The sequence below is a fragment of the Lycium ferocissimum genome, chromosome 4 (assembly GCF_029784015.1).
Source record: "Lycium ferocissimum isolate CSIRO_LF1 chromosome 4, AGI_CSIRO_Lferr_CH_V1, whole genome shotgun sequence".
Classification (NCBI taxonomy): Eukaryota; Viridiplantae; Streptophyta; class Magnoliopsida; order Solanales; family Solanaceae; genus Lycium; species Lycium ferocissimum.
Genome location: NC_081345.1, coordinates 29,883,520 through 29,903,139, shown reverse-complemented (window position 1 = coordinate 29,903,139; position 19,620 = coordinate 29,883,520). Strand labels below are relative to the sequence as shown.

The 19,620-nt window shown below is 33.7% G+C and overlaps 2 protein-coding genes across 2 annotated transcripts; one reads left to right on the top strand and one right to left on the bottom strand.

Moving 5' to 3' along the window:
- The first annotated feature begins 6,900 nt into the window (after positions 1 to 6,900).
- Positions 6,901 to 13,549, top strand: LOC132052214 (beta-galactosidase-like). The gene is made up of 19 exons (XM_059443631.1): positions 6,901 to 7,337; positions 7,478 to 7,573; positions 8,103 to 8,215; positions 8,297 to 8,363; positions 8,476 to 8,568; positions 8,698 to 8,841; positions 9,528 to 9,616; positions 9,726 to 9,831; positions 9,932 to 10,019; positions 10,154 to 10,272; positions 10,353 to 10,517; positions 10,676 to 10,848; positions 10,967 to 11,076; positions 11,303 to 11,412; positions 11,596 to 11,706; positions 11,787 to 11,897; positions 12,083 to 12,288; positions 12,365 to 12,701; positions 12,954 to 13,549. The coding sequence occupies exons 1-19, from the start codon at positions 7,152 to 7,154 to the stop codon at positions 13,062 to 13,064; spliced, it is 2,535 nt and encodes an 844-aa protein (XP_059299614.1). The 5' UTR covers positions 6,901 to 7,151; the 3' UTR covers positions 13,065 to 13,549.
- A 1,757-nt stretch (positions 13,550 to 15,306) lies between these two features.
- LOC132052212 (transmembrane 9 superfamily member 7) lies at positions 15,307 to 19,000 on the bottom strand. The gene is made up of 7 exons (XM_059443629.1): positions 18,838 to 19,000; positions 17,761 to 17,925; positions 17,557 to 17,666; positions 17,339 to 17,447; positions 17,135 to 17,247; positions 16,871 to 17,021; positions 15,307 to 16,772 (listed from the first exon to the last, which is right to left on the bottom strand). The coding sequence occupies exons 1-7, from the start codon at positions 18,949 to 18,951 to the stop codon at positions 15,615 to 15,617; spliced, it is 1,920 nt and encodes a 639-aa protein (XP_059299612.1). The 5' UTR covers positions 18,952 to 19,000; the 3' UTR covers positions 15,307 to 15,614.
- Positions 19,001 to 19,620: the final 620 nt, after the last annotated feature.

Sequence of the window (19,620 nt, the reverse complement as noted above, 5' to 3'; positions counted from 1 at the left end):
AAGACCACCAATTTGAAGGGCAAAAATTAAAGACCACCCCAAAGGAAGGGCAATCCGCGCAAAAAAAAGTAAAAATTCTATTAGATTAAGGAGGGAATGGGTCCAATATAAGAACCAATGGAAGGCCCAAGGCCCATCGATGATTAGATACTTTAATAATCTATGAAGCAGAAGCAAATGCATGGGACCTTCATATTGTAGCTGCGGCGATACTTTTAGGCTTTTACAGAGTGTCATCAACTGCTTTATCATAACATTAACTAAACATATGTGCAACTAAATTTTTGATATATATGATTAGACTAATACTATTCGAAAATAATGCAAAATACACATCTATTTGGGATAATATGTAAAATTTTAGAACTTTCACAGTCCCACTCTCCAGACCTAAATTTACATACAAGTCGAGCTATGATAAAATAGGCACAAAATCATGTCACTGATTCAGATAAATAATTAAAATGAATGATAAGATAAGAGCAGAGGCGGAGCCAGGATTCTAAGCTTGTGGGTTCGGGGTTCTAATTCTTTAAAGTTACTGGATTCTTAATTAATAATTTGTACATATTTGACAAAAAATTTAATACAAATATATGATTCAAACAAAAGCTATTGAATTCGTTTGAACCCACGCCCCTGGATAAGAGTGACGAGGTCATATTGTATTTTGAAGAAGCAAATGAGAGAAATCAGTGGCTTTTTAAAATACAAGTGAAGATTAATTACTATTTACATAGTAATTTATGTAGTTGAAACATTAAAGCATGAAAGGAACATTTCAACCAGAGCCGGTGCTTTTATTTAATTAAAGTTTAATGGCATGCACATGTGACCAACGTTGCATCATCTCTTTTGATCGTCTACTTGCTGAAATATTTGACCCAAACCAAACGCACCAATCAACCAAACAACAAAATCTTCTATCATTAATTTTATTTTATTTTTGAAGGCCAGCAAATACATAAGTTCAGTCTAAGATCTAATGATTATTTTTTAATTAGTCTTTCATGTGGGGTTTTGCTCGTACGATACAAAATTTATTAGGGCGACGTATCACTGCATTCATCAGATTTTGAAACGATTATAGTACTTTTTACAAGTGTATGCATACGTATATACACTTATTAAAAATATTCTAACTTTACATATATATTTTGTTCGAGTATAGTATATGCAGGTAGCTGCAAGCTCAAAACGTTTAATTGGCCCATGATGTTTATTTTTTATTTTTTATGTGTGGTGGGGTTTGGTGGGACCAGGGGGGGCGGGGGCGGGGGGCGGTGGATTAGAGATGGATACAAAGTTACAAACGATGAAGAAATGATGCAAATGTACTAAAAACAAAAGTAATTTACTGGGTAATTTTGATAGCGTGAATGATCATACAAGTAATTAACTCAGGCCTTTAATCATAATGAAATCAAAGGATACTTTCATTTTTTTATTTTCCTTGAGCGAATAGATACTTGAAACTTTTAGGCATCAAACTGTATAATTTGTTACTAAAGCAAAGCAAATATCGTAATTTCAGTGATTAACGGATGAGTTGGTGTAATGATTGACAAGTTTAAACTTTTTGGTTTATGTGGCTTTGACATTTATACCTTATTTCAGACCATATATATATATATATATATATATTTATTTTTTAAAATAAGAAAATGGAGATAAATTAGCCTTAATCTTTTTCTATAGATATTTTCTTTCTTTTGGGTTTGTAGGTGGGAGTTATATCAGTAATCAATCAAATGTCTATGAAACATGTGATTATGCTTCAGCATTGCATAACAACCTCCTTTTTTTTTAGTTCTGCTTCCAGTTGTTTCTAGCTAAGCTTCATTTATTTAGATGTCCAACAAATTCGAGTTCTAGCATTTTCTTTTATTTTGGTTTATTTCCGGTGTCTATTGCATTTATTTCAAGTGTAAGTTTTGCTATTTTTAAATTATATTTGGGATAGTTTCCAGTGTTACAATATGTCGATATCTCATATTTGAGAGGAGTTCTAATGTTTTTAATAAATTTCTTTGTTTCATAATTCTTTTTAAATCTAATAACAGAGTTTATTAAATATTTATCGACAACTACTTTTGAAAAACTTAAGAGAGCCAAAAACTTCTCAAAAGTATATTTAAGGGATTATTTTAATCCCATCCCAAAACATAAAGTACCATTGGTTAATGCATGCATGACAGGTTTTTTAAAGCTGCTGGTGTGGTTTACCACGGTCAGTTGATTTTGTTGTCTATTATAACTTTTTTTTAGTAGCCCCTTGGCCATAGATATTAAAAACAAATTCACTTTTTTTTGAAATTTTTGAAGTTGGTGTTGGAGTTGTGTTTGGCCATAATTTTTGAAATTGTAGTTTTTGGTGAAATGTAGTTGTAAAAAAGTGAAAAAAGTAAATTTTTTTTTGAAAAATAAGTTTTTTGAGTTTTTAGTATTCCGGAATACAACTTCAAGTTGTATTCGAAATATTTATGGCCAAACGCCCAAAAGTGAAAAAAGTGGAAAAAATTCTGAAAAAAAAGTGAATAATTTTTATGGCTAAATGGCACCTTAGTTTGTCAAATTTTTTAAGAGCCCTTTCTTTATCGTTACATGTAAGAAGCTTTAGAGCGTGTTTGGATACGCCTATGTTCGCATAAATTTTTTTATAATTAAAAAAAATAAGTTGGGGTAGTCTAACTTTTTTTTTTTTTTTGGCTTATAAATGTTTTCGAACTTATGTTCGCTTGATAAAAATGTTAAGTCAAATGAAATTTTAATTATTTTTTGAATTTTATTTTAAGACAAAACGATATTTTTAACATTTAGTACCCAAACACTCAAAAAAAAACGAAAAATTTTATAAGTCAACTTATAAGCCAATCCAAACGGGCTCTTAGAAGTAGTATATAAAAGATCTTTAAAGAATATCTTTTTCTATTTAGTTGCTATAAAAAATCATGTTAAACAATTTCCTCCTGAAATCCATTGTGCCCAGCCATTGTATTTGGCAAAAGTGTTACTCCGTACTAATTATGAAGTCAAAGGCTAGAAAAAACTGGTGGGCATGTAATGGTTGTTTGCTTTTTCTCCATAAAAGTAAAAGCTGCCAGCAAGCTCCTTTTAGTGTATGCCAATTGACAGGACCACTGGCTGATTAATCTCTGATGGTTCAGTAAATTTACATTATTCTTTTCATTTTCAATGAGAATTAAACGTCGACCTTCTTATATTTTTCAATTAGAATTTATAAATATTTATTAAACGTAAAAGAGTACTGTAAAGTACAATGATATTAAAATAATTTTAATTAATAGAAGCATGATTCTTTCTGAGACTACATGAAATTTTTAGGACACGTACAATCGATCAACTAAGGACACGTTGAGTTGCTCTTTAGTATCTCCTCATAATTTTGATAGGGAAATTAATAATTACACAGTAAACAATAAAATGGAATATTATTCGGTGAATGGTGACAGATGTTCTCATTTCGCTTCGCTATCAATTGTTTATATGAAAATTAATTTTTTGGATCAGTTAATAAGTTGACTCGTACTCAGAAGTCAGACGCTACATGAAAGTATTTTTAATTTTCATGATCCGATCAAATAACTGATACTAAAATATTATTAATTCAGTTTTAATAATTCTAATCGTTTAATGCATCATAAGCTAAATCTGGTCGCGTTTGAATTCAAAGGGATAATGCTAGATTGTTTGTGGTGTTTGAAATTCAAAGGGATAACACCAGATTGTAGAAAAATAAAATACTTTTACGTCGATGTTGAAAGGTGACTGATAGGCCTAGCTGCTTGCATTAAAATGTCAACTTAACCAATATATACCACATTGGAGTTATCTTTTATAGGCTATTTTCCCATTCAAGATATCACTGTACAATTCACGATAGATAGTTAAGCCCCCGTTTGGTCATAAGAATTATTAACTTTATTCGGAAATTTTTTTTCACTTTTTTCCGAAATAGATTTTAGTATACGGGAATTCCGAATACTGATTTGAAGTTGTATTCGAATACCAAAAACTTAAAAAACTTGTTTTTCAAAAAATTTCACTTTTTTCACTTTTTTACAACTACATTTCACCAAAAATTACAATTTCAAAAACGATGATCAAACACAACTCCAACTCCAAATTCCAAAAAAAGTGAATTTTTTTTTTGGTATCTATGGACAAATGGGGCCTAAGTATCCGTTTGGCCATAAAAATTATTCACTTTTTTTTTTTGAATAATTGTTTATTTTACTTGTAAATCAGTGTTTGACAATTAAAATTTCAAATCCAACTTGAAGTTGTATTTCAAATTTGAAAACGCTTATAACCTATTTATACTTTTTTCCAACTTACTTTTTACTTTTAAAGTTGTGTTTAAGTACATTAAAACAATAACATTCCAAATATTTTTTGCAAAATAACCAAATATAACTCTATCTTTAACTCCAACTCCAAAATTTCTAAATGAACATTTGGAATATATATGACCAAACGCCTACTAAGAGATAGAGAAAGAATTGGAAACTAACTGATGTTACCATATTAGGAGGTTTCTAACTCCATAAATCACGTACTTCTAGAAGCTAAATCAGGATTTTAATGTGATGACTTCAATATTTAGAAGCCGTTTGTTCATAGATTTTTTTTTTCAAAACAACATTTGGTTATACGTTGAGTTAGATGTTTTTTTTTTTCCTTTGTAAAAGATGAGCTTCAAGTTTTTTCAAAGAATAATCTTTTTCACTCATAAAATTTCAACTTTTTTTTTCAAGTTAAATGCATGTTCAAACAAAAATTCAATTTTTAAATACACTTTTTCAACTTACTTCGCTAGTTTTTTCAAATATCACTGTTTTAACGTGTAAAACCCCTACTTATGTTTTATAATTGAACTTATTACACAATGAAATTATGTGTTTAAACCTATTATTTATATTGAAAATGTTGAGTTCAGATAAATCCAGTACGTATACTCTACATCCGTCATTGCGTACTTCCCCATTAAATATACCTGAACCAGCATTACAATTTCAGTAATTAGTATTGCCATATTAGGAGGTTCCTAATTCCATAAATCACGTAATTCCCCCACAACAAGCTGACATAAAAAAAGTTTAAGGGGAATCATTCACCAGAAAATATGGGAATATTTGAATATCACAGAAACATCTCTCCAGTATTATTATTGCTTAAGGCCTATAAATTTATATGTGACCGTATCAAATTTTGCAAAATTGAATCTGTAAACTTAATTTTGAGCTTTTTACTAAATCAAATACTAATTGAAAGTTTCTAAACACAATTTTCATACTTCGTCACCTAATAGAAAAAGAAAAAAAAAGAAAAAAAAGCACAGTCAATTTTTTTTAAAACTCAAAACATCGCGCCACCTTACGGTTAGTATATAGAGTAGTTAATTATTGAGAAAATTACACCCCATGTCGATTAGGATAGCAATGCTATCAAAATTGACTCATTTTTTAAAATCTTACAAAAGATGACCCACTCTCTCATCCTCCTCCTCTCTCTGCACTCACTCTCACCTCCATCGCCGTCACCGCTCCACCGATCTAATTCCGGCAAAGCAAGCCATCTCCGGCCAAACAACGCCCAACGATCTAACTGGATTCGCTTCTTAATTAATTTCTTTTATTTGTATTACTTAAATTTTATAGCGAAACCATGCACACGACAGGCCAATTACAAAACTACAGCGTCCTTTCCTAGGAGGATTTCTGTCATGCGCTCTATCTCACGTGAAGGTCACGATCCAATTGTGTGGGACTATTGCTATGGATACAATTTGACTTGCGTTTTACGCGAGTGAGAATGCGGCCCTGAGAACAAACATAAAGTTCCGGCCAATAAGGCCATAACAGTAGAGAATCTTTGTACATCTGCTTGAAGCCCCGTGTATAGTTAGTTAATTAACAGAGATGTGTAAAAATAAATAAGAACAAGGAGAAAAAAAAAAAGACAGAGCCAAACATATGATATTAGACATGACTGTAATATTGTTTGAAAAATGTTTACAGAAAATAGGAAAATATAATTTATATTGGATTGATGGTCTGAAATTATTTTTCTTCACTCTCCTCCAAAAAGTTGTTTTTGTTTGGGACATATTTCAACTCTAAAACTTCATGTTATTACTCAAGAGTCAACACTTCTATATTTTTATGAATTTTCAATACTAAAAAAGCTTTGTCTGGGAGTTCTCTGCTCGACTACATCCTCCTTAGCTATATTACTCAAACAAACAATCTCTTCCAGTTCTGTAGTGTCTAAATCTAATATCTTTACCGCTTCTTGTTCAAGGTCTTCTAGAAGCGCAAAATAATTCAGACTGACTAGGTCAATTATATCATTATTCACTTGCACAATTAGTGTGCAACCCCTTTTTGCTATTAAATCTCTATCTCATTCGCTAACATTATCATCAATCTAATAAATTTCTTTTTCAAAAACCACTTTCCATTTACCAACAAATTATCAGTTTTTTTTCTTCTTCAACCAGTAACTTCTTTTCAAAAAACAAAAAAAAACGTCAATCGTACCAAACACATTTACCTACGGAGTATTATTTATCAAAACTGCAAGCAGAGGAAACAATCAGCCAGAAAATATTTGTTCTTTATATAAATGTTACTATCATTAATTGTAAATAATTAATACATATGTTTATCTCAATTTATCAGTTGACAGAGTAATATATGATTTTCTATTTTCTACATACATCAGAATTCAGATCTATAATAAATTTTTGCAGCTGGATGAACTTTAGGAAAAAACGTAGGTAACGCCAAAAATGGGACCTATATTCCTGTAACAACTCTCACTTTGAAATTAATAAGTAACATGTGTGTTTAAAAGCAGCTGCAAAAAGCACCATATATTTTGAAAAGTCCCAAAGTCCTCATTTCATCTCACACTCCAAACAAGAAAAGGGGACGAAACTAGGAAAAAAGAAAAGAAAAATTTCAGGTTAAACATCGCTGTTTTCATTCCCGCTCCTAATGTTTTTCTTTCTGTCTTGCACACTTTCTAGATAACAGAGTTACTAAAGAATAAAGTGCATCAAGAAAGAAAAAAGATACGGTGAGGGGATAAAGCTCATTTGGCACACTCTTGGAGTTGAGTTCATAATGGTAATGAACATGGCTTCAACTCTAGTAATGTCGAATGTGTTGGTGATGCTGTTAGCATTATTGGGTTCATGGGTTTCTTGTGGATTAGCTACTGTGTCATACGACCGTAATGCTATCATTGTTAATGGCCAAAGAAAAATTCTTATTTCTGGATCCATTCACTATCCAAGAAGCACTCCTGAGGTATATTTATGCGAAATGCACTTCCTTAGTTTAATTTTTTTCAAGATTCTCATATGGGAAATTTTCCCTCTTTATGAACTTTAATAAAATTCTCTATGGTTATTCTGGTGTTCCTTTTTTTTTTTTTTGGTATTGCACAGATGTGGCCGGATCTTATTCAGAAGGCTAAAGAAGGAGGAGTTGATGTGATTCAGACCTATGTTTTCTGGAATGGACATGAGCCTGAACAAGGCAAAGTGAGTAAAAGTAAAAACCTTTAGTTAAAAACCTTTAGTGATAGTTTTCAAGATTTACTGATATTCAATATATATTGTGAGTAGAAGTTGAGAACTTTGCTGATAATTTTCATAAATTTACTGATATTCAATAAATTATGTAAAAGTTGAGAACTTTGCTGATATTTTTCAAGATTTACTGATATTATTCAATATATTGTGAGTAGAAGTTGAGAACTTTGGTGATAATTTTCACAAATTTACTGATATTTAACATATTGTGAGTGGAAGCTGAGACCTTTGGTGATAAGTTTCACAAATTTACTGATATTTAACATATTGTGAGTAAAAGTTGAACCTTTACTGATAATTTTCATAAATTTACTGATATTCAATATATTGTGAGTATAAGCTGAGGACTTTGGTGATAATTTCCATAAATTTACTGATATTCATATCTTGTGAGTAAAAAGCTGAGAACTTTGATGATAATTTTCATAAATTTACTGATATTCAATTGTTTACTGTTCTTTTGTCTTTCTTTTTACAGTATTACTTTGAAGAGAGGTATGATCTAGTGAAGTTCATTAAGACAGTGCATCAAGCAGGACTTTATGTGCATCTCAGGGTTGGGCCTTATGCCTGTGCTGAATGGAATTTTGGGTATTTCTCAAACTTTTACTACGATACCCATTTTGGCATAACGTTAAGTTCTTGATTTGTTTTACCTGTTTCAATTTGTAGGGGTTTTCCTGTTTGGTTGAAGTATGTTCCAGGTATCAGTTTCAGAACAGATAATGAGCCTTTCAAGGTTAGATAACAGAAAAACAAAAATTCTTTATGGCATTACTTATTTTATACTCATATTACTTTGATGGTAAGGTTTCTAATTTTGGCTGTAATTCTTTTTCTTGCTGATAAAGGCTGCAATGCAAAAGTTCACTACCAAGATTGTTAATTTGATGAAAGCAGAAAGACTGTACGAATCTCAGGGTGGCCCTATAATACTATCCCAGGTAATTTATATGTTCTTAATTCCAGTACAAAAGCTAGTATGTTTTTTTTTTTCTTCCCCTACAGCTAAATGAGAGATAAATTGATGAACGTATAATTTTTTTTTCTTTCTTTGGTAAATTATTTGACAGATTGAGAATGAATACGGGCCAATTGAGAAGAGACTAGGTGAAGCAGGTAAATCTTACTCAGAGTGGGCAGCAAAAATGGCATTGGATCTTGGTACAGGTGTACCATGGGTCATGTGCAAGCAAGATGATGCTCCAGATCCTGTTGTAAGTTTGGTCAATATAGCAGCTCATTATTTTGCTTTTTCTTGTTGTCGTTTTTGATTGTTTCTATACAATTTTTGTCCATCCAAAATTTATAGGTTGCTTTAATTCCAGCACATGGGGTGTCTTTTTGTTTAAATAAAAAATGTCTGTTCTCCTGTGTTTTTATCAAATTTCAATCATATTTTTCACTTTTTGAATCACCGACTTGCGACCATGTTAGTTTGTCTTCAAGGAAAATAATATGAACACACACCTATCCTAACAGAGTCTGCTTAGATATTTTTAGTATATAATTTCTACTTTATTTACAGTGTAAAAATGTTTAGCTAGTAAAACATTCTACACTAATTTGTTTTCTTATTTTTATATTAGTGATATAACTTTTGTTCTGCATTTAATTAGTAGATAAAAAATGAATAAACAAGGGTGAGGCAGGGCAAAAACTTGTACTTTTATGTGAATGCAGACATCTAAATATTAATTTTTTCAATATAACTTTATAGATTTTAGAAATGTTTATAAGAAAGTACTCTAAATCACAACATTCTAAATTTAAAAAAAAAAAAAAAAATCTTGAAAAGATCATGGTCAAAGACAATTCGTTTCATTTTTCAAATATTAGCAGTGTCATTCTTTTTGTTAAGTTAGTACTATTTCTAACAGTGTATCTCTTTCCTCTGTATTAGATAAATACTTGCAACGGTTTCTACTGTGACTACTTCTCACCAAATAAGGCTTATAAACCCAAGATATGGACTGAAGCCTGGACTGCCTGGTAAATTTGCAAAAACATCTTTAAGAAGCAATAAATGATCAGTTTCTTATTTTACATCTTAGCTACTGTCGATGGTGGAGTAATTGTTTTTATTTAATAATCTTTGCAGGTTCACTGAATTTGGAGGTCCAATTCCTTATCGTCCTGTTGAGGACTTGGCATTTGGGGTTGCTAGTTTTATACAGAAGGGGGGCTCGTTCATCAATTACTACATGGTACATTAAGTGTTCTCTTATTTATTTAATTTTCAAGAGTTATTATTGCTTCTGAATTAAATGACATTGTTTTATGATGCTTATTTCTTTCTTGGCGCAGTATCATGGAGGAACAAACTTTGGGAGAACTGCTGGTGGCCCATTTATTGCTACTAGTTATGATTATGATGCACCCCTTGATGAATTTGGTATGCACTTGTCCTTTAAATTTGAGTATGGACTATATCTCTTCATTCAAGGAGGATGATAAGCATTAAAATGGACTATATATCTTCATTTGAGTTTAGCCAACGTGAAGTTTTTTTGCCCTTTTAATCTTTAGGATTATTACGGCAACCTAAGTGGGGTCATCTGAAAGATTTGCATAGAGCAATCAAGCTTTGTGAACCAGCTTTAGTATCTGGTGATCCAACTGTGACATCCCTTGGAAACTTTCAAGAGGTAAGATTTGTTTCAGTTCTGGAACAGTCCAACGTGCACGACTAAATCTGAAGTGAGACTAACTGCACTTTCTTCTGCAGGCCCATGTTTTTAGGTCGAAATCTGGGACGTGTGCTGCATTCCTTGCAAACTACAACCAACATTCTTTTGCTACTGTGGCCTTTGCGAACAAGCATTATAACTTGCCACCTTGGTCTATCAGCATTCTACCTGACTGCAAGAACACTGTATATAATACTGCAAGGGTGAGAACTTGACTTTCTCCATTAAGTATTTATGCTGTTTGATGCATAACAATGAAATTGCATCTTAAAGTCTAAATAAACATTAATAACTTATGAAAAAGAGAATGCCTTACCTCATACCAAACTGCAACTGACGGCTCTCTTCATTCCATGTGAAGGTTGGTGCTCAAAGTGCTCTGATGAAGATGACTCCAGTAAATAGAGGATTTTCTTGGCAGTCATACAATGACGAGCCAGCATCTTACGAAGACAATACTTTCACGGTTGTTGGGTTACTGGAGCAGCTAAATACTACAAGAGACGTGTCTGATTATTTGTGGTATATGACCGAGTAAGTGCTTGTGACACTTATTGATTGCTGCTTCGCATGTAAAAAGCAAGAAAATTAATAACAGTTTAATTACTTAGCTTCCACACAAGTTTATGATCTCAATTATGTCTATCTTCAGTGTCAAGATTGATCCAAGTGAAGGGTTCTTGAGTAGCGGAAAATGGCCTTGGCTTAGGGTCTCTTCAGCTGGTCCTGCTTTGCATGTTTTCGTGAATGATCAATTAGCAGGTACATCAGATCATCGTTTGTTTTTCATGTGCTGATCCTTCAAATAATATCTTTTGAGGAAATACGAGAACTGAGGAAACAGTATTACATTTCTGTTTGCTTTATGTCAATTAAAAAAAAAGTTCTTTAAACTTGAGAACCGTTTGGTGTCATCAGGAACCCCCAAGCGACTAAATTATTATGTGATTAGAAATATGTCTCGGTTCATTTTTTTCTTTTTTTGCAGGAACTGAGTATGGAAGTTTAAAAAGCCAGAAAATTACTTTCAATAAAGCAGTAAATCTGAGAGCTGGTGTAAACAAGATTTCTCTGCTAAGCATCGCTGTTGGTCTTCCGGTTTGTCCTCTCCCATCTTCCTTCTCTTTCAGTATTGTCATCCATATGACTGTGTATATCCTCATAGGCAGTTGCGTGGCTCTAAAGACTGCATGCACATAGAACTAATATTTGCAGTCACACTTTGGTACTTCGAATACACATGTTCATTTGGCTTGCTTTTTTACTTGTGCTTGAGAGCAGAATATTGGCCCACATTTTGAGACATGGAATACTGGTGTTCTTGGGCCAGTTTCACTCAGTGGTCTTGACGAGGGGAAAAGAGATTTAGCATGGCAGAAATGGTCTTACAAGGTTTGTCTTTTTGAAATGTTCGACAGAAAATTTGGTTTCTTTGACTACCAGTTTATTTGACCTTTTACCTTCTTGACCAGGTTGGTCTAAAAGGAGAAGCCTTGAATCTTCATTCGCTCAGTGGAAGCTCATCCGTTGAGTGGGTTGAGGGCTCTTTGGTGACTCAAAGACAGCCACTCACATGGTTCAAGGTGCTTAACTAATATCTATGCTTGCTTCATTAATGAATATTTAGTTAAGTTCAGTTCAGTGCATTAGAGTAAGCTTTATGGTAAAGTGTTTTACTTTACCATAACAAATTTCACATCAAGCACTTCAAATTTCTAGCCCTTCAGAGGTTCTAAAAGCGCATTAAATCCTTGTGGTGTGTTTCCAGACCACCTTCAATGCTCCAGCGGGAAATGATCCTTTGGCTTTAGATATGAATACCATGGGCAAAGGTCAAATGTGGATAAACGGACAAAGCCTTGGACGTTACTGGCCTGGATACAAAGCATCTGGTACTTGTGGTGCCTGTAACTATGCAGGCTTCTTTAGTGAGAAAAAGTGCTTAAGTAACTGTGGAGAGGCCTCACAGAGATGGTAAGTAATGAAAAACCTTGCGGAATTTTCTTCTGATATAACAAGAAGCTCGTATTAACTGAGAATCCTGATTCAGGTATCACGTGCCACGTTCTTGGCTTCATCCTACTGGAAACTTGTTAGTTGTATTTGAGGAATGGGGAGGAGATCCCAACGCAATCTCTTTGGTCAAGAGAGAATTAGCAAGTGCCTGTGCTGATATAAATGAATGGCAACCACAGTTGGTGAATTTTAAGCTGCAAGCATCTGGGGACGTTGACAAACCGCTCAGGCCTAAAGCGCACCTCAATTGCGCTCCTGGTCAAAAGATCACTTCAATCAAATTTGCAAGCTTTGGAACACCAGAGGGGGTCTGTGGAAGCTTCAGGGAAGGAAGCTGCCATGCCCAGCACTCGTATGATGCCTTTGAAAAGGTATTTAAATCTTGCTCGTGATATTGCCTCCATATTTCTAGTAGAATAACTTGGTGAGACTTAATGGTATATATCCCAGTTTTTCATAGAAAATAAGCTCCTTTTGCATTAAACCCTTGGACTTAATCACGCCAATTCTGTTAAGAATCATTCTGACCTGTTTTCTCTGATTTATTTAAGCAGAAACCATTGGCGGATAATTTTTCTGACTGAACTAATTGCAGTTCTTTTTGTGTGTTCTATTATTTGCAGTATTGCATTGGGCAAGAGTCGTGCACAGTACCTATGACACCAGAAATGTTTGGTGGTGATCCATGTCCAGGTGTTATGAAGAAACTCTCAGTTGAAGCTCTCTGCAGTTGATGATACTGAGGATAAACAAATAAGGAAGGTTTTCAGCTAGTATTATTGTACACGATTGCAGTATTTAAGTATTATTTTTTCTAATTATTTTTTAGGAAGCTACTACACATCCAAGAATCGCCACAATCATTCTTTGGCTTCACCATGGGTGAAGTTGTACAGATATGCAACACACCCTTTTGGGCATAGGTCACATCAATTGGAAAAGAAACTGGGGAAAGATTCTGTATATTATGCTAGTGACTATAACAATGTTGTTCGCCTGTAACTGTGAAATAAGCGTTTGAGGAGTTGGTTAAAGTGCACATGTACATGATTCTTGATGAGATCCCGTGCTGTGTGCAAATATTATTAGTGGTAGAATCTATTAGTCTTTCTGTGAGGAACTTCGACATTGTAATATCTACATAAGAAGCAATCAGTCATTGCTTTGCACTTTATAGAAATGTTTGTATGACATTGCAATAACATCGAGCTCTTGTTAAGATGTTTTCTCAAACTTGTACTTCAAAATGTGCTGCCTGATATATACTGGATGTTGCATCTGCATGCTGAGTTCATTATTAAAAGCTCGATCACACTTAGAATCGCTTCAGCATATTTGCATTCATTAAACGAAAGGGGCTACTGCAAATAAGGAAATGAACAAGTTTGATCCACAATGAAGCAGTGCCTAAGGTGGTTATCATTAGTTGTCTGTTGGCCTGTCGCTAGGGGTGTACATGGATCGGATTGGTTCAGGTCTTTTAAAGACCAAATCAAACCAATTGCATCGGGTTTTTAAATATATAAACCAAACCAAACCAACAAAAGTCGGGTTTTTCAACCTCGGGTTTTTTGGGTTTTTTCCGGTGAAGTCTTCATACTAAATATATAACTTGTACTCCAAATATTTTTTTAGTCCTAGTAAAATACGACTATCTAATTAAGATATTTTTTAAGAAAATAACACAAAATGTGAGATGAGAGATGACATTGTATCAAAATATGCAACAAAAAAAGTAATGAAATTGCATAAAATAAAATGATCATAATCTAAAAGTACTAAGTCATATTTTTAGTACTAAGTCATAATATAATAAATGCATTTAAATTATAAGGCATATAGAAAATGATCATAATCTAAAAGTACTAAGTCATGCTAAAATAAGTACGGCTAATAAGTATTAATTACATGACTAAATATTAAAGAAAAAATAAAATTAAGTTATGTATTTTCACATTCTAAACCAATATAAAACTAAAAAATAGATATCCAACATTATTGTCATTCTTAGTGTTAGAATTGAATTTCTTTTGTTAACATTAGTATTGATTTGATTTTTGTTGAGTTTTATTTGACTTACTACTATCTGTGGGCTATAAAACTTATTGGACCGTTCAAAATTCTAATTCCAAGTGAAATAATTTGTTAAAAGACAAAAAACTATGAAAAAGTTAAAGAAATATTTATAAATTATATTATAAATAAATATTTTTATCTATGAAATATTTTTGAAATTTAAAAAATGTAATGTCGGGTTGATTTGATTCGGTTTAACTTTTTTTTTAGTTAAAATCAAACCAAACCAATAGTGGTCGGTTTTTCTTTTTTAAAACCAAACCAAGTCAAACCAAATCACTAGTCGGATTTTTTCTGGATTTGATTCAGATTATCGATTTGGTGCGATTTGTCGATTTCCTTTTACGCCCAACATGTCGCTATAGTTTGCTCATGGCAAAGTGGTAACAACCTCCTTCTCTTTTTCCCCTTTTCATTATAAATGACAGGCTTATTAAGAAAAGTAAATACCAGAAGAAGATTTGGTTGACAGGTGCATTTGTCATGGAAACAAGGCATGAATGGCTGACAAAAAAGTAGCTAATATATTTCTTGTATATTTCTAACATTAGCTGGTGTGTTAAATCCCATTTATTTCAATTGTTGATTTGATATGTTGCTTAACCTTTTTGTTTCTCACCTAACTTATGAGTCGGCACCCAGCCCATACATTTGAAGATCTTTGGATTCTTATCCCAAATTTCTGGCATTTAATCTGCAAACATATCAATTGGCAGACTGCTTGTTAACTAGAGACTTCCCAATTTTACAGAATTCATTTATAACAAATAATTACTCCATAAAGCTTAAAGAACCTCAAGTTTGTCCGTTTGATCTCTTGTAACAAGTTCTGGTATATATTCCACTCGTTCATATATAAAGAGAGACTTCTACGTCCAAAAAGCTACAAGCTCTCACAAATTCATGGATCAAACATCATAAGATTTCAAGACTAACAAAATTTATCAAAATTCCACCGAATTGTAGAGCTAGAACGTACAATCAAGAATGCAGGGAAACTGTTTTAACGAAAAGTATGATGACAAGATACAACTAAGCCTATTGCTAGTACCAGAAAACTGATTGGTCCATGGTAGCCTGGGAACTCCCTCTCTTTAGCCTTTTCCTATGAAACACACAACATTTCTACCTTTTACCAAGTCTCGGCACATAAGAACCTAGATCATTTTCTCTATGATAACAAACAAATCAATGAGCCTCCCTTTTCATCAGTCGATCTTCACAGACGAGTAGATCTTCCTAACAAACCAGAAGGAAGCATAGAATCCGATTGTCCCCGTAACCACGAAGAAGGCATATGATGCAATCAACATATAGCCGAAATACAAGATCCCTGAAACAAACTTTGTGATTTCCAACTTGGTGAAAAAATAGAAGGCAGAATAGAGAAAGAGGTACAAAGCAGAGGATCCAGCAGTCAGATAAGCTCTCCACCACCAATGATAGTCTTCACTGCACAACTGGAAGTAACAGAGCACAACGGATATCTCCGCACACGTGATTATCAAGATCAGGAAAACGATGAAAAGGAAGCCAAAGATGTAGTAGTACTGGTTCAGCCATATGGAGGTCAAGATGAAGAACAGTTCAATGAAAACAGCTCCAAATGGGAGAATACCCCCAATAAGTATAGAAAAAGACGGTTTCATGTACCATGCCTGCTCTGGTATTTGCCTTGGGATTTTATTTGTCTTAACAGGGTCTTCAATGGCTGGCTTTTTATATCCAAGGTAGCTACCAACAAACACTAAGGGCACCGAGATTCCAAACCATAAGCACACAAGAGCAAACATGGTTCCAAATGGCACCGCTCCAGAAGATCGCTCTTCCCAGATGAGAGCATTCAATACGAAGAAGATAGCAAAAAGTATACCAGGGAACATGAAAGCAGTTTTCAAGGTAATCCTTTTCCACTCTGTTCCCTTGAACATCTTGTACAGACGTGCAGAAGTATACCCAGCCAACAAGCCCATGAAAACCCATAACAGAACCATGGCGGTCATTAGTCCACCGCGGTTGGAAGGTGACAAGAAACCCAGCAGAGCAAAGATCATTGTGACTAGTGTCATTGCAAGTATTTGAACTCCAGTCCCAACATAAACACACAGTAATCCAGAATTGATTGGAGGACGGAAAACATCTCCATGAACAAGCTTCCATCCTGTTTCTTCTTGAGCTTCATCTTGTGTTTCCAATTGATTATAGTTCGCAATATCTCTGTACAAAGTTCTCATCATGATCATGGCAACCATACCAGACAGGAAGAGGACAATCATAAGAGAATTTATGATGGAAAACCAGTGAATCTGATCATCATTCATGAGAAGGTATGTATCCCAACGAGAAGCCCACTTCACATTGCTTTCCTGGAGACAAATAGATAAAAGCGAATAAGATAACCACAATAAATGAAGAATATCTTAAAGACCAAAGCAGGAAGGATAAGGATTCAATAAGAGAATACCTTGAAAGAAACGTCATATGTGAATACAACCTCCTTATCTGTATCCACTTCCTGGGGAGCAGCGCTACCTTGTATCAAATTTTTTGTATTCTCATTGCACGTTGACACTTGAGGGTTCTTGTCATTCCATTCCTTGTATTCGTGATTAATGCTGTTGATAAAATTATTAGAAGAGAACAGAGAGGCTAGAGCTACAATTCCCCGCCCCTTTGGGTGAGAGGAGTTAAAACAAATACACAAGTCATAGGTGTTAAGCATCTAAACCTGTTTGGAGTGACTTCAAACCCAACAATACGAGCAGTATCAGTTTCAGGATCCTTGTGGTACATGACTCGAAAGCTTAAGTGGTTGTTTATAAAATATTTCTCCTCTTTGCTCTGGCAGAAGCAAGTAGAACACATAAACATTTATATTAATCTGAGAGGATTATAAGCTATCAGTATCTGACAAGTCAGAAACAGCACTAACCCCGGCATAATTCCCCTTGAACCCAACACGGAAACCATGCTCATACGTAGTTGACAGAACTCCATCCCGCCTTTGTCTAAGAACAGCAACAGGAAGGTTATCCAAAATCCTGCAACACCATGTGATTCAATATTAAATTTCATTTCGTGCAAAAAAAAAATGAGCAGAACTACCATGCATGGCAGGAGTGAACGAAATATAAAGCGAACAAATCTTACATATTAACTCTGTATTCATCATCAATCTTTTCCTTGAAGTTCTTTGCAGATTCAGCATCAAGTTTTTGCCGACACACCACTTGGCATGACTGCTCTTGTCTCATTTGGAACTGTGAACGGATGAACAAAATATAGATCCACTCAGCTAGTGCACACATAAATACATATAACCATCATCAGACTATAAGGGCATATAATCCTTACAGTATAAACTGAATTCTCTATGCGGTCTCCTCGAAGAACTTCTCCCAAATTCTCTGCACTATTCAAAACTTTAGTAGGTTTGCAGTACTTCAAGTAGTAATAGTCATAGGGAAGTTGTGTCTTAGTAGATGACAGCTTGTTCACTTTTACTTCAAGTGGATCACCCTGTTAGAGAAGAAGAGGGACATAGCAAAGAAAGCACTGTTAGAAACAACTACACTATGGAGTTGCTAAGGAATACAATCTTTTAATAAGGAGACAATCAAAAGCAACAGATATAAACATATATAGCAAAATGTAACACTCAAACAAGGATTCATTCAACTGATTCTCTTTCCTAAAGGATTCTATAGTATCCAGCAACTAGTCCAAAGTCTTGAATGGAAAGATAAAACTCGAAGTCGTAACGACTACAAGCCCAGCATTTGCTGCATCGGTCCAAAGACGTTCTCTGCTTAACCCAACAGACAAACATCTGGTGACTTCAAGTGAAACAAACTCAACTGGAAAAGCAACACTTGCAGTGATCTATTAAATAGGAAGACTCTTTCATGGTTTCTTTCTCTTTAAAGAAGGTTTTCGAGCTTTATCTCAATTTGTTACTATTAGTAGGCGTTTGGCCATAGAAACCAAATATTTTCAAGTTGTATTTGGAATTTTCACGGCCAAATGCTGATTTTCAAATAAAGTGAAAAAAAAGTGAATAATTCTCATGGCCAAACCCCTCCATTCTATAATTTCTCTACTGAGTCTAACTCAGTTGACTAAGTTAGAATTAGTCTATCAACAAAGATAGAGAAAAATCACATCCATCAAGCAAGTCAAAACATTTTCACAGATACTAAACAAAGCAGACATTTTATTTACCCCAAATACCAGATCAAACAGGTTACATAAACCCACTTCCATAAAACCATAGATCCAAACATTTATCAGTCACAAAGACCCAGAATTAAAACATACTTAAATTAATCAAGAAACGATTAACCCTATTACTATTTGATCCTATCTAGATATAAATACCATTTAGAAAAAAGATTAACAAAACAAAGAAATGAGTAAAAGTTTAGAGTGTACAGTTTGAAAATCGCGTGGAGCAACACCAGGGAGATAGAAGGAGTTGGTTGACGAGATGAAGAACAGAAGAGAGATGAATATGGCGGTGACCCGGCCCGATACTCGGCGACCCATTTTCAAGTCGGGTCCTTCTTTTTTTTTTCTTTTTTCTGCAGAGAGAGAGAGAGAAGGTTGAGGAGTGAGCGTAGTTTGAGACAAAGTTCCGTATATAGTGTATACAAGGAATTGCTATTTCCAACTTCCCTTTCTCATATTTCCACAAAGTCAGTAGCTTAATCTTCTTTTCTTTTTCATATTTGTTTTTCAACTTCTTTTCTTTTTTCATTTCGTTTGGTCAATATTTTGGTTGAAGTTTGAAGAAAGCATTTGAAATTAAAGTTGATTTTGATAGTTTTTAATTTTCTTTTTGCATTTGCTTGACAAGTAATTTCTAATAAAAAGGCCAAAACTTATTTTTAGTATGTGCTTTGTACAAAAAGTTTATTCAAAAAATAAGTTTTACAAAGACAAATAAAAGAAAAACTTGTCCAGCAAAAAGTCTCACCTTTGTAATTTTTCGAGTCAAACGCTACCTAAAAAGATTTTTGTGATTTGTAAAATCCTAAGTAGTTATTTTGTGACTTATGAGGTAAAAAGTTTCTATTATTATTGCTATTCATCCGTTTTCAATAAATATTGTGAACAATCCTCGAATCAAGACATTTTTAGTTTAAGAATCTTTTAAGTTAGTAATGAAATTTAAGGATTAAAGGTTATATTTTTATAGAAGATTTAATAATATCT